The sequence below is a fragment of the Nelumbo lutea genome, chromosome 1 (genome assembly GCF_056320005.1).
Source record: "Nelumbo lutea isolate HS-2025 chromosome 1, American lotus-T2T, whole genome shotgun sequence".
Lineage (NCBI taxonomy): Eukaryota > Viridiplantae > Streptophyta > Magnoliopsida > Proteales > Nelumbonaceae > Nelumbo > Nelumbo lutea.
Window position 1 is genome coordinate 199,395,892 of NC_142684.1, and position 15,229 is coordinate 199,411,120.

At 36.2% G+C, this 15,229-nt stretch overlaps 1 protein-coding gene across 2 annotated transcripts; it reads right to left on the reverse strand.

Annotated features, from left to right (window-relative positions):
- Nucleotides 1-870: 870 nt before the first annotated feature.
- On the reverse strand, nucleotides 871-10,116 carry LOC148880297 (arginase 1, mitochondrial). 2 transcript variants are annotated; one of them, XM_088962165.1, is made up of 7 exons: nucleotides 9,775-10,116; nucleotides 7,754-7,896; nucleotides 6,979-7,138; nucleotides 5,783-5,916; nucleotides 4,316-4,525; nucleotides 1,711-1,821; nucleotides 871-1,432 (listed from the first exon to the last, which is right to left on the reverse strand). In XM_088962165.1, exons 2-7 carry the CDS (start codon nucleotides 7,892-7,894, stop codon nucleotides 1,172-1,174), a joined length of 1,017 nt encoding a protein of 338 aa, XP_088818291.1. In that variant the 5' UTR covers nucleotides 7,895-7,896; nucleotides 9,775-10,116; the 3' UTR covers nucleotides 871-1,171. The 2 variants fall into 2 exon arrangements, with proteins under 2 accessions (XP_088818291.1, XP_088818292.1); XM_088962166.1 differs by having other exon boundaries at nucleotides 9,780-10,103.
- Nucleotides 10,117-15,229: the final 5,113 nt, after the last annotated feature.

The following is a 15,229-nucleotide window of genomic DNA, read 5'->3' on the forward strand; positions in this document are numbered from 1 at the left end:
TTCTCTTTCCCTCTTGATGTTGCAAAGCACATGAACATGGCGGACAATCTCTCTGTTGCAAACCACACTAATGGCGACGCTTGTTGCAGTGACATCAAATAGACAGCTATGATTCAAAAAAAAATTAATCTGTTTTTTTCTTTTTTTTTAATATTAAATCAATAGGGAATGAAAAAAAAAAACTTCAATCCAGGTTTCTTCTTCTTCCCTTGGTGAAGAGGTTGGTGTTAAAAATGTATTTCAAATTCGAGCATTCGATTATTTAGACAAATTCAAATTCAATTGCCGGATATCGAATCGAATTCGAATATGCATCTATTTAATCGGTTTCGATTTCTAACCAAACCTGATCCAGTTCAAATTCGCTCCGTTTACACTCCTATCTCCCATTTCTCATACCTATTATAGAAATAGACCCAGTGAATGAGGGAGAGAAGACTTCATTGTTTGTTACCAGAAAAAAGGAGACAGAATTATAAAACCATTATGCCCAATTCGTGCATCACTGAGAAAGAAAATGAAGGTTGATGCACAGGCTGCTGCGTTGCTTCAAAACATGGTTTATTCAAATTTGAAAACGAAAATGGGAAAGAAAGTAAAATTTTGTGATTTTAAAATGTTTAATGTAAGGTTTCTCAAGAATTGCTTAAAGTAAAATTTCGTGCATCATTGGACTAATCGGGAACAGGGTCTAGAGCATTTACCTATTGAAAATCAAGGTCTATTTGTGGATGGTGGATCATCTCTGCCACGAAACTACAAAGACATGATATTTGAGTAGTCATAATTTAATTGTTATCTATCTACATGGCAACATCCACTTTTAGACCTTGTCGATTAAAGGAATCACAAAAATGCAGCTCCGCTATAAGTACACAACCAAAATACCCCTTCTCTCATTTTTCTTTAAGGCCTTGTTAAGCCAAAATCTACAAATACCAGTACTGTTACATATTATTATTACGAAGAAATCACCATGACAAAAAAAGGCTTTCATACCAGACTAGACACCAACCCAACGCTATAAGTTCAGCTTCTAAAACCCGTGGAGAAATGTCTAATCTGAATCTGATGGAGGCACTAATTGAACTTCGCAGTTGCACCAGGAAAAAAAAAGTGCAGCAAAAAGTAGAAATGCCTGATACAGTCAAGGCGTAGTGAAAGGCTCCAGTCATTTTGATATCTTTGCAGTCAGTTCTCTTACCAGCTTTGCAGCAACCATTGCAGTCATTCCATCAACAGTGTCACGCTGTGGGTTGAACTCCACAACGTCTGCAGCAACAATATCAGCTTGGAGATTGTGGATGATGTTCAGCACATCACGGAAAGAAAGACCTCCTGGCTCAATGTGCGACACCCCAGGAGCAAACGCAGGATCAAGGCAGTCCACATCCAATGAAATATATACCCCCTTCACACCCTCCCCAAGTTTCTGTCCAAAATATTCCAAAACATATATGAGTAATTCAGCATACCATTATTTTCTTTCAAATGCTGGTTTTTCATTGGGGTGGCATGTGACCATGGTCGCAGCATTGTGTTAAACATCTATTGGTGTCTGAATTAATTTTTTTTTTTCTCTTCTAATTGCATGTGCGATTTGAGTTAAGTTTAAGGTCAACAATAACAGACTGAACTATGACCAATCCATAGCAATACCATGTGCGCGTGCGAGTGCGTGTGTGTGAGAGAGAGAAGAGAGAGAGAGACCAGATTCTCCAAAACATGGCGATCTCTTGAAAAGTTTCGCATTTCATATTGCTCCACGCCAAATTTTTTCCCTTGTTCACGCCCTTCTCTTGTTATTGACCTAATACCAACCTAAAATCCCATCAAAATAAAGTGCATTAGTACAAATTAGTGCAAAGCCTTAACCTATATGAGAGCCAAAAATAGAAATTAAAATATTATACAATTTTAATTTCAGTTTCAGTTTCGAGGATGACCAGACAGAAGTCCATAAAGAATTATAATATTATATAATTCTACTGTGAAATAGAGATGAAAAGGAAGCATTAGACAATTAGAAGATCAAATCGGAAAAAGATGACATTGACATGAGAAAGATAAAAAAGGGAGAAAAAAAAATCCTCAAAAGTTTGCCATAATTATAAATACTAACACCTCCCCAGTTTCGTCCTAATCCTTAAACATCCCATATTAAATGATTCTGCTGTTAACTTTAACAGAACAGGAGAAATATAAAAAATGTCCTTGTAGGGTTTTGGATGGTTGAATCTGATACCAAAAATGCCCTACCTGTAGGTGGGTCACCTGAATTTTGATGTGATCAATTAAAGGGTAAGATATAATCCAAACTTTGACGTCGACTTTTACAAAATTTCAAAGGGCAAATTATTAGATGATGTCACTAACAGGATTGATTTTGGGAGGAGTATTTGGTGATGTACATGCAATACACTTTCATTTTCTTTTGACTTGAGAAGGTAGATTTTTCAGTTAAACATTTATGGGATGTTTGCCATCAATGCCGATTTCCTGAAAATCACTGTCATGTCGGAGTCATGTCAGCATTAGAGGAATCAGTGCTGAAATTTCTACTTGGTCGCCCGATTTTGGTGATTTTCAGAAAATCAGCCAAAAATCGATTCTTGAAATCTGTTTTTTTTTTTAAGATGACATGGCACCCAATGTGGCATTGAATAATAACTCCAATGCAAAAATAATCGGCCCTTGAGAATCAGTACCAAACAGGCTCAAAGCCAATTTCTCAAAAAATCGGCTTACATGGCAGAAATGATACTAAATAACAAAATTCACCGATTTTTGAACAATCAATAAGGAAGAATCAGCATTGATGCCAAACATCACCTTACATGTAAAAATAAAGTCACAATGGGCATTTTGGTCTTTTTGATTTAAAGTCAAATTTGAATAAGGGCACTTTACGGTTTTTTTTTTTTTTGGATTGGAAATGGTAACTTCGTTAATATAAAATTAGTATACAACTGTCAACCCCTATATTGGGGAGTTGAACCCAAAGTCATCTTTTTACAACACTGCCCAGAAGGCCAGAACAAACTCTCCCTCACAGTCCCTTGTTTGGCTAAGGTATCAGCTAGTCCATTAGCTGATCTTCTTGTCCACTTGAAGTTTTCTCCAATCACCCTTGTTATGTTGAGCCTTATGGGCTGTCTATATATCCATGCTCCTAATCTGCTTGAATGCATCTAGTCGATTAACAATTTGGAATCCCCTTCTATCTCAATTTGATGTAGCCCCGGTTGTCTTGCATATCTTACCGCTTGAAGCAAAGCCATATCCTCCACACTCAATGAGTCCCCCTCCTATTCTCCCCGAAAACATTGCAAAAATTCTGTCCTCTCCATCTCTGAATACTCCCCCTATATCCGAAGGACCTGGATTACCTCCTATTGGGATTTCAGCAGAACTTTTATGTCATGTTTAATCAAGTGTTGACAATAACCAACATTGGAACAAGTGAAGGGAGGTTTTGGTCCGGCCATATCAGTCAAGAGGGAATGAGATTAGTTCATGTAGAAAAAGTTGCACTCCTCCCTTCATTGTAACAACTAATTGAACACAATGGTCACTTACAGACATATACTGTTTGGGTCCTTCACTATCAACTTAACATTCTTTTATTCTGCATTCCCTGATTTTAGTTTATATGCTTTGCAGAATGAATCCTCAAACAGTATATAGTACTCATTGATTTTGTTCCCATATTGGTGCAGTAGCAAATTCATCAATCATGATGAAACTGGAGGATGATGTAGAATTACTCCATAATCATCAAAACCTAGGTCTTTTAGAGGGACTGCTTAGCCAAATTCTAAACAAATCCACATATCTATGCTCAAATAATAACCGAATCATGTTTTTGATCATTGAACAGGTAATTGAATAACCTTTCCAATGACAGTGAATCAGGCCAAACAGGCAAATTCAAGACAAAGGGGTGTTTCTTGTACAAGAAATCAAGAAATACAAAAGAAAAGAGTGCAAACAGAGAAGACACAAGATTCAATGTTGTTGGGGCATTTTGTGCATTTGTCCACAGAAGATCCCTATGAAACTAACTATTCTCAATTCAATTGAACACAGCCCTAGCAAACAGACTAGATTTTATATCATTGAATTAAATCTCAATACATCCAAAAGTGAGAACAAACATGTAATCTAAAGGCATATATAAAAGATGGTAGGGCTGCATGGAAATGGTTGTCGCAAATCAATATGTTCAATAGCCATGTATATTGTCAAACACTACTAAAATCCTCAGAAAGAAACGGTATTTATAAAATCTACATTTAACAAAGTATAACAATACTTGTAGAAGCCGTCGAGCATAACCACCCTCCATTATCCGGGCAAAAGGAGAAGCATGTGAATACTTGTTTCCTTCAAAGGCATGATAAATATCAGGATGAGCATCTAAATGAAGAATATCAACAGGCCCACCAAGCTTTTCTGATACAGCTCTTACAACAGGAAAAGATATTGAGTGGTCCCCACCTAGAACTAGTGGGCGTAGTGGATCCTGAATAAGTGTTGAAACATGTCAAGGATTTAGTTCAGTTGTGCTTGTGCTCCTTTTTTTGTTTTTGTAATAAAATTTCGTTTACTATCAAAGAAATGAGATAGAGAGAGAGAGAGAGAGAGAGAGAGAGAGTTATAACATCAGAAAAGCATGATTAAATTGTCAAAAAATTATCTAATATGCAATCTTATTTATCCATTTAATAATGTCAATGTAGATATGTGGTACAGTCCAGCATACCAAACAACCACCAAAAACATGAAAATAAAGACTGGACATTTTGGTCATTCAGCATTCCCCATTCTCATGGTTCATAATACCTCTAGAAAATACAACACCCTTAACAAGTAAAAACATTGCAATTACTTCATATTTTAGTCACTACCAACAGATAGATTGCCATTAGAACCAAAGAGTGGCTGGGATGGTTCCAAATGTCAATTTCATATAAACTAAAAATGATAAACGGTTGATGAACTTGTCACTTTTCTTGTTTAAAGATGAAAACATGAGACACAACTTCCAATTTTTCCTCCTTTGTTGGAGCATCTCATTATGTTTTGGTTATTTCCTCATGCTACCGATATGATCATTTTGATTGTTAAAGTTAATAAAAAGGGTGAATAATGTCATCATAATGTTCGAATATATCATGTGACAACATGCTATTTGACAAAGGGGGGATATCTGTAATAATCAAATAATTATTGGTAAGGTATTTGTAATTTACACTAAAAAAGATTGGTTCCTCATGGACTTTATTCACACAAGTCCTTACTAGAAGAGATTAAATTCATATTAGTAAGATTCACTTTCCAAAAAAGAAAAATGACGATGGACAAGAAGTGTATATAAGCATTGAAGGACATACAATAAATAGTTTGATACTAAAAGTGACCAAATAAAATAAAACAGAAAAGCTATGTAAAAATGCTAATAAAAAAACTACTTTTCCACCACAATGCATGACCTTTCTAACACAAACACCAGACATATGTTACTTAGACTTCACTTGTCAAAATATATTTCAAATTCCATAATTTAAAAGAGAGAGAAAACCTCAAAAGAAAAAAAAAATAAAAAGAAAGGAGTTGTGCAACCAAGAACACAGACACAAACAGTTTAAATATGTAGAAGGTTAAAAATGAAGGTCCAATTACAGAATGTTCTGTAAAATGTTTAACTTTTTCGAATTTCTAACAGCAGAAATATCCATAGGCATTCTTGAAGAAGAGTTCACAGTACAAGCAAGCTTACTTCTTCCATCACCAGCTTCACAGAATCACTTATAATATTCATTAATCTATCATCATCTACACCACAATCACGAATCTCTTGGACAGGAACATCCCCAACGTCAGTTAGCACCCGTGGATCATTTAATTCTTTCCCTGCAATGTCCCAAGTGTCATATTATTTTAAAAAACTGACAATATAAAAAATATGCAACATGCAGAACAATAGGAAGAGACATCATTTTTTAATAGTTAAACTATAGATGTAGTAGGTCATGTGGATTTGTTTGGTTGCTGCAACATTCTAACCACTTCGGACAGTGTCTCATGGATTTTTTTTGGAGTAACTTCATTAGAAAACAGAAGAGCGAAATATATGCATGAGATGATGTACGTTGTTGTTGTTGTTTAACTAGTAAACAAAGGGGCCATCGCTTGGTGCAATGATAAAATATCAGACTGACTGTGCATGAGAATGCAGGTTTGAGTCTGAGAGCAGCCACTTTGTGCAAAAAAATTCCAAAGATTAGGTCTGTATCCGATTCACCCTTCCCAAGACCCTGGATAGAAGGGACCAACACTGGATAAATGCCCCTCATATTTTATCAGTAAAGGAGATAATTCTAAAGGCCACTACCCAATGCTGATCCCAGCTGTCTGGGGTCTTGGGAGGGGTACCCTTACTAAAAGCAAATTTTTCTATATAAGGATCTGGATCCAATAATCATTAACCATTCTTATCACAGTATCAAATAAAGCAAATTTTCATATGGACTAAAAAAAGGAGACAAACAACAAAATAGAATGATTAAGGAATGGTAAAATGGTGACAAATAAAGTTGAAGTTGATAAATAGGTAAAAATAAAAAGAAACAAGAAAAAATAACAAGATTTTTATATGGATGCAAAGAAATAAAAAAACAAAGAAACTTTTGCAATTTGCCTCCCGAGAAGAGGGAGTAACAATTGAAGCTTTGATCTTTTTCAATTAAAAAAAAAAAAGTAAAATGGAATGCACGAAAGGGTAGAATGAATTAGGTTACAAATAGAACCACCAAATGATTCTGATTCAGTGCATGTCCATCACCCGGTCACTCACTTCTCATCTTTCAAATGCATTTTAGTCCCAGCTTCTTTTTCCGCTTTTACTACCACTCTAGTAAATATGCTAGATTCATGGCTTCTCTCATATGGTACATGAGTAAATCAATGTTTTACCTTCTTCAGTTGTAGAGTTCGTGCTGCCACACCAGATAGCTTCCCTGATCCGTGGAGGAGCAAATGCCGGACCCTGAAGGAAAGATGAGTTATGTCCCAATGGAACTCCTAGGAGTGATGCTGATGCCACAGCACCTCCTAAAGCCCGCACCAGCTCTCCCTGAGGAAAAAAAAAAATTATTGAAACATAGGTCGTAAGGTTATATTATGATAGATGAAATTTAGAAGCGTCGTTGAAATATGTAAGGCTCCTCTCCCTTCTTATCTCAGCTTTTCCTTCTTAATTCTACTTACCATTTGTGCTCAGATGAAACCAGCATATGAGATATGATAAGTTGAATAAGTTATATACACTTATTTATCATTTTATTTAAACTTTTCTTAGAAAGATGAGATCCCATATTGACTCTTAAGTTTCAAGGCTTGTGCCTCATTCCTTTAAAGATCCTACCATCTTACCAGCTCACCTCACACCTCCACCTTTGAAAGCATTGTTGTCACTTAACCATTTCCCTAAACAGCTTGTGGTAACTCAATAAAACACTCAACTTTTGGGGTAGGCAGGTAGCAACAGCTGTAGCACAGGGAACTAGAAAGAAGTTATCCTATTTCTTGGTATAGCTCATATTTGACTGGCAAAGGCTTCCTTGCAAATTGGACAAAGAATAACCCTATTACCGATTAACATAAATTGGCCTTGAATGATAATTACATAAGACACGTAAGTAGATTTCTGTGTACACCGTAGTAGAACATAGTTTAAATGAAAGCATACCTTAAGTTTTGCTCTCTCACGAATTAGAGTGAGTGAAGCATCTATAACACGATTCTGACCCTTCTCTAATAAAGCAGAAGGGATGTTTGCAGCATTCAGTTTTTGCATGTAGTGGATACCTCTCCTCCCAAAATTCCACATGCCTGTGAATTCAAAGACAAGATCCAGCACTTTTAATCCTTTGTTATTATATGTGCTTACAAGCCAATATTTTCTTTGAAAATATTTTGAGTTTCTTGAAGATTTCTGAAGATGCAAGGTGAGCTATGCTGTATGGAGCAGAGTATTGGGCAATCAGGAAACATGCCCAAAAAATGACTGTAGCAGAAATGCATATGCTGAGATGGATGAGTGGTTAAAATATAAAGGATAATATAAAAAATGAAGTCATTCTAATGAAGTCGGTAGTGGCTCAAATAGGTGATAAAATTTGAAAATTTGAGAATGTAGTGGCTCAAATAGGTCACTTGCATAGAAGACCATTGCCAGCACATGTTAAGAAATGATTCATTGCATGTTGAAGGGGATAGAAGGGCTAGAATTAGACCAAAAAAGGAAATGGGTTGAAGTAGTAAGAAATGATTCAAGTGCTCATAATTTAAAAATGGATGTGGTATTATTAAACAGAAAAGAATGGCAAAACAGGATTCATGCAGCCGACTCCATATAGTTGGGATAAGGCTTGGATGATGATCATTATCATGATTGACATCTTTCACACAAAACAAGGGAACTAGCATGACCCAGAAACCATTGTTGGACTAGAATTCTACTAATAGAAAAACTAAAAATAAAAGCATAGGTTAAATATATATATATATAGTATCAGCATAGAAGATCAACAATGAACTTGACTCCCAAATGAGATATCCATGCTTGTCTGAAAGCATATATGGATGCAAATCCTTGATAAAGGCAAAGGAAAAGCAGCAAAACAGATTCCAGGTTACCTAAATCACAAACCATAGATTATGTCTTGTTTCCGCGTCAGACAATTCATTGTAAACTTTGCTAAGACTGCTAAACCCAACCTCATGTTTCATGCCTAACCACTTGATTGGTTAGCACTACATTTCCTTCTAGTCAAATTCTCTATTATTGTGTTTTACTGGAACTCGGACTAAGTGCAGTTAGAGGGACTTCCTTTTGCTCACAGCCAATAATGCAGAATGCCCACAATAATGCTTGGTAAACAAATTAGCAGTCCAGTCCTTAAACATTCTTAATAAATAGGTTCAATTAAAGCAAAGGCCAATTTAATATGAAAGTATATATAGCTTGTAGAAGCAATATAAGAGATTTCTATGCCTCAAACAGAAATTTCTGCCCGACATTTCTTCAGAGAAAACCAGTGAATCATTTGGCGACCCATATATTCTTTGGTAATGCAAATTTTATTTCAACTAAGTACCAAGACCAGCTGATTTACCCATTCTTTTCTTTTTCTATGGTTTTTTATCAAAATTTCAAACCGCTGCTTAAATCATATTAAGTCACTCCTAGACAATCTTCTTGATTTGAAAATTTTCAATTAATAAGTGGTAAAGCTTGGGGCGATGGTTCATTCAGGGAGAAAGGGTCCAGAATCCAGGCACCATCAGACATGGAATATCTGGCATGAAACATTGATTACTCTGTAACCTCGAGCAGCATAAGAGAAAAAAGAAAAAGGCACATAAAGTATAAGACTATGTGCTGTCTTAGCACATTGAACTCTCACTTTTTTGCTGATAAATTATAGTTGTGAATTTAAAAGAAACCCTTGGGGCCTTGGGGACAGAATGGTTCAGCTTGAGTTTGGAACAGAGGCTTGGAATCCAACACTTTGTCCAATCTCGAGTCAAAGAAATGAAATTCTACAAAACGATAGAATAGGGTTTAAAAGATTTGTTTCAAAATGGTTATAAAAAAAAAAAAAGGGGGAGAAAAGGATGAAAGACGGCAAGAGATGATCATAACAGAGTACAATGGTTCTATTAGACGCTGAAAATGAAAGGTAATAGAAACTTTAAGATTCATACCTTACCTGAAGAACCGCAGAAGTCGTAAATGAGAAATAAGAAGCAGAGCTGAGCAACCGCAGCAAAGATGGATCAATCAATCGATCGCATGGTTATGAAACGCAACTTAAGACGCCATCACACGCAACAGCTTTAGTACTGAATGAACGACGAATGAATCATATGGATATGCTGCTTATTTTTATAATATTATCCGTTTTTAATGGATTCCTCATCCCTCGAAGGTCGAAGCTCAACAGACGGAGAGCAGAGCAGAGCGTAAAGGCTAAACGTAACCCACGGACAAGAAATAACCAACTCGAAGTGGAAACTGACGTCACGCTTTTCCATGTTGATACAGATGATTTATTTATTTATTAAAGCCTTAAAGGTATTATACTGCGCCAGAGGTGCAGGACGCACCTATCCTTTATCAATATTAGAATTTAGAGTATCCTTTTTCTGTTCACTGCTGTCGCCTATACGTCTGCTTTTGTTTTTTATTGGTGGGTATAAATCATTCTTTTGCTTTTGCAGTGAGCATCCACCGTAAGTGTGCTTACACGTGGCCATTGATGGGTATTTTAGGAACTTTAGGAATCGAGATAGTACCTGTCGATCTCGGATCGGTGAATTCGATGGATGTCTGATCAATTATGAATGATTTTGGACTTTTATCTGGGTTTGGCCCATAACTTGCCAGCTGTCATGAGCAAATAATGCACGCCGTGGGCCCATCTCCACCATTCATTGAAAAATGAGAACCCACAGACTCCAACCAAGTTTTTACTACGGACAGCGGATTCTTAATGTCAATGATAAAAGCGAGAGTCAGACGCACTAGTAAAGTAGTAATGAGGTTCTACAAAACTGGATCCGAGCATGGAGCATTAATATTGGATCCCAACTCAGTTCCTAGGATTTTAAGACCCATTTGTAATCGGGTCCAAGAGAACACCCGATTACTGAATACATTTATTGCCTTTAATCTTATGATTAAAATTCTCACTTGTTCTTAGGTTGAAAATGGTCGGGTTGGGAAGAATTAGGCCAAGGCCTGCTCAGTTAAGCGAGACCACATCTCCGCCCTACAACGTTCCGCCCCACAATGCCCCCACAGCACATTTCCGCCGTATATTGGGAACATCTCCCGCGGAAATATGCTATGTGAATTCCAGTTAAGCACCAATCCTAGCAAATCTAGGCCTATCCCACTGTTACAGTGGTTGTCTTGGCGAATTGTGGGCTTAGTAGCCTAATAACAAACAACAGGTGGTCCCTCCCAGTCTTTTATAGGTCGTGACAACATTCGGGATAGATGATTAGATGTATAGAATTGTTTATATTATCCTTTGAATTGCCCATTTCAGTATGTCTACCAACTTGAAGTTATTACTCTTTTTACCAAAAAAAATTAAGAAAAGGGAAGTTCATTATGCAAGATACATGCATCCTGAAGAAGATGGAAGATGGTATTCTTTTTATTTTTTATTTTTTATTTTAGAATTCCATTTGAATTCCTACACTTTTGCTTTTGGCACATATGATTAAGGTGCACATGTGACATGTCCAAGCCCTTGCTGGTAATGCACTTCAAAAGTCTGATACCTGTTTGGACATCTCGTTCAAGGTTAAAAATTTTCATATAATTGATGTATTGGCCTGTATTGAAGTTTGCTTTTCTATTTTTCTTTACTTTTTTAATCTGATTCAGAAGGATCGGTTTAAGGCTCTTTTACTTCCTAAATTATAATCTGCCCCGAAATATACACTGTAAGAATGTATTAAAAAGCCATAGATATGATATAGCCGATACATATCGAAATTTTTAACCTTAATTTGGTCTAATCATCTTGGACAATCAAAGCTTATGACCAGTAATCCAATAAATAAAATAAAAAGTATTTCAGGAGAACCGACAATATACAGACTTCTTTACGGCTGCATCCAAGCCTGAAAAGAAAAGAAAAGAGAGAGACAGACAGAGAAATATAAGTTACTGCGTAATGGAATTCTTATAATAAATACAAATATATACAAAATACATACGCATACTGTCCTTGTGATAACTATTCAGACAATAAAAACACTATTCATCTTTCCTGGCCTCACGATACACTAATAGCAACAACAATAATCCCCTCTACCTCAGATTCCTTCAAAATTCTCTCTCTCTCCCTCTCTCTCCTCTCTCTCCCCCCGATCTCTCTTCTTCCCCTTCCCCTTAACATCATCGGGATTCAACCCATTTTCACAAGTTTGATGCACTTGCTCTAAACGAGTGAGAGGTGATACAAAGCTAGTGTTGAGTCTTGTCGAGCCCGCTCACTCTTAAGCCAGAGTAGGTGTAGAAGTGGCGGCAACGCCCCTAACACCCTTATTGTCATTTTGTTGTCATCGTCAAGCGCCATGCTGAAGAGGGCATTGGCAGGTGATGTATAGGGGTGTAAAATAGTTAGTCGGGTTCATGGATGTAATAGGGTTGCAGTGCCAAAATCTCAACCTCGACTGTTAATCTTTTGTTATCTCTGCATTTCAGCCTTAGAGGGGCATCGGCTGAGAACATCACCTGGGGACTGCCCTCAGGGAATCGCAGCACCGCAAGAGAACCATTGACAAAATTGCGGCGAAAATCTGGTGGCCTCGTGAGTTTGTTGACACCCCTGCATACCTCAGCAAAGGCGTTGAAGAAGTTTCAGAAGGACATACTGCCAGCCACTTCGTGGTTGACAATGCACCCAATGAAGATTTCGTCGGCGAGCTCAGTCACATGGATGGTGGCTATGGGCTTGAAATGGCCGTCGTAGCTGATGGTGCGGTCAAAGGTGAAGAACTCCTTGATGGAGTCCAGAACGTGGACGGGAGAGAGAATGTCACGAATGGGGAGGTGAGCAGCGTTGGCATGGAGAAAGTCGATGCCAGCATCAATGCAGGCAATGTAAACGTAACCATCATCGTCAATTGTGAGACGCCCAACGAGGGCAGGAAAATATATCAGTCTTGGAAAGGTCGCGTTTAAGAAGAGAGAGAAGAGAATCAATGGGAAGAGGAGGATGAGTGTAAAAAAGGCCCTTCTGTATATAATGGCAGGAGAGCATATGGAGATCAGAGACGGAAAGCTTGAGTAATCCAAGCGAGGATTCATGTTCTAGGAACACAATGCATTTGGAGATGATCATAAGAGAAGATGAGGAAATCATTTTGTTCTTCTCTCAATGTGTCACCCACACATACACACACTCTCTCTCACTACTCTCTGCCTTTAGCTCTGAAGCCCTGAGAGCACCGGGGAATAATAAGGGAGGGGTGGGGGTATATAAAGGGGAGGATGAACACACATGGGTTCATGCACTTTGGTAGTTAGTTGTTATTGCTACTTTACCCCCCACCTGTACAGCCCCGCGGGTTCATGCACTTTCATTGACGCCATAGTACTTTACCCCCTCGTACATCACTAGTTGGTGCCCTCGATGACAACAAGCGATGGGGGTGTTAAGGGGAAGGGGAAGAAAGAGAGGTCCCGGGGGGGGGGGGGGGGGAGAGAAATGTGAAGGAATCTGAGGTAGAGGGGATTATCACCGGTTGTTGGTGTATCGTGAGTAAAAATTATTGCAATGACCTTTTTGGGCGAAAGGCTAACAGAATGGGGTCTTTATCCCACGGTCATAGTACAAGAGGGTCTTTGTCACATACCCCATAGTACGAGGGGGTCTTTGTAATTTATCCTTTACTTTATATTGGGCATTTGATAGCATTTTTCTCTAATAAGCACTTAAATAAGATTTGTGACTATTGTGTCCTTTATTTCTTTCAAAATTTCAAAATATACCCTTTGAAAGAACTTTTATAAAAACACTTTTATGAATGTATCTTTACAAAAGTGCTTTCATAAAATTACTTTCTTAAAAATGCTTTCATAAAAGTAATTTTGTAAAAGTGCTTTCATAAAAGTACTTTTATAAAATTCAACTAGGGATAATTTTATAAGTGGTATTTTAAAATTCATCTATAAATAATTTTGGAAGAAGAAAATTGAATAAGTGCTTATTGTATAAGCACTTAAAAAAAACTTGGAAATTTAGGCTTAAAAAATAAGCCCTTAGTTTTTAAATAAGCACTTATTTTGGGCTTATTTCCCAAATACCAATAAGTGCTTAATGGCCTAAATAAGCACTTATTTTTAAGCACTCCCAAACATGGCCTTAGATTAATGAACAATTTGGCAAAGATAAAAGACAACAAAAAGAATATGCGAGCAAGAACCGAATAATGGATTTCGAGGTACATGCTGATATTCCGAAAGGCTCAAGAAGATCAGCCCTACTTGCTCTTCTGCTGCAATTCAAAGCTTTTGTTATTACCAGCTACTTCAATGGCAAACTTAATCACGTCTTTTAAATACAAACTAGCGGGCACCGATGCGATGCATGAGATTTGTTAAAGCGAAAGCCAAACAATAGAAACACATAAATGTATATAAATGTTTTGTATTTTTACCATTTTAAATAATTAATAATTATTTATATTTTATATACTATTTTTAATATTTTTCTGCAATACAACAACAACAACAACAACAACAACAACAACAACAACAACAACAACAACAACAACAACAACAACAATAATAATAATAATAATAATAATAATAATAATAATAATAATAATAATAATAATAATAATAATAATAATAATAATAATAAATTATTATTATTATTAATTAATTAATTTCATCTAAGGTTGTTTATCAAATTGATGAAACTGACCAACCTGATTTCTAGTATTTCTGGTTGGTTTTGATTCAACAATTTCCCAACTCAATCAGGTTGGATTAGTTTCACTTTCGCCATTTGTACCGAACGACTTGACCATAGTTATATATTAATATTTTATATTTTAAATATATTTCTAATACAGAAAAGTGGAAAGTTTCCAATATTTCTTAGTCTAAAATATTTTATATCATAAATTTATTTTTTAATAATTCTATAATAAATTTTTAAAATTTAAACTTAATTTTTTAAGTTTAAATCTTTCGAAACTGACTGATTAAACCAAAAATCGGCCCAAACCGATACAATGCAAGTTGACCGATTTTCACTAATGGTCAATTAGTTTTGGGTTACTAACTCCCAAACTTGACCAAGTCGATTTGGTTGGCCAAACAACCTACAACCAAACCGAACCAACCCGTGAACACTCCTAATTGCAGCTAAATTAATAGTCTAATCTCTAAATCGCAATAGTTTAGTCTCCGATAATTATTGAAATTTTAGCGAAAATACACAATTATTGAAAATATATTGATAATAAAAATATAATAAATAACTAAAAAATATAATAATTATAAAAATAAAATAAAAACTACAAAATATATTAAATTAGTAAATAAATGGTGTAATATCAAAGAATAGTTTAATCTCTAACAAATATTAATCAACAAATTATAACAAAAATACAATAAGTACAATACATT

Excerpts from the sequence above, each read along its gene's own strand:
- LOC148880297 (XM_088962165.1), bottom strand. The coding sequence starts at position 7,894 with ATGTGGAATTTTGGGAGGAGAGGTATCCACTACATGCAAAAACTGAAT. Across the intron at positions 7,139-7,753 it reads GTGAGAGAGCAAAACTTAAG|GGAGAGCTGGTGCGGGCTTT; the intron begins GTATGCTTTCAT and ends TTTTTTCCTCAG. Across the intron at positions 4,526-5,782 it reads TGAAGCTGGTGATGGAAGAA|GATCCACTACGCCCACTAGT; the intron begins GTAAGCTTGCTT and ends ACACTTATTCAG.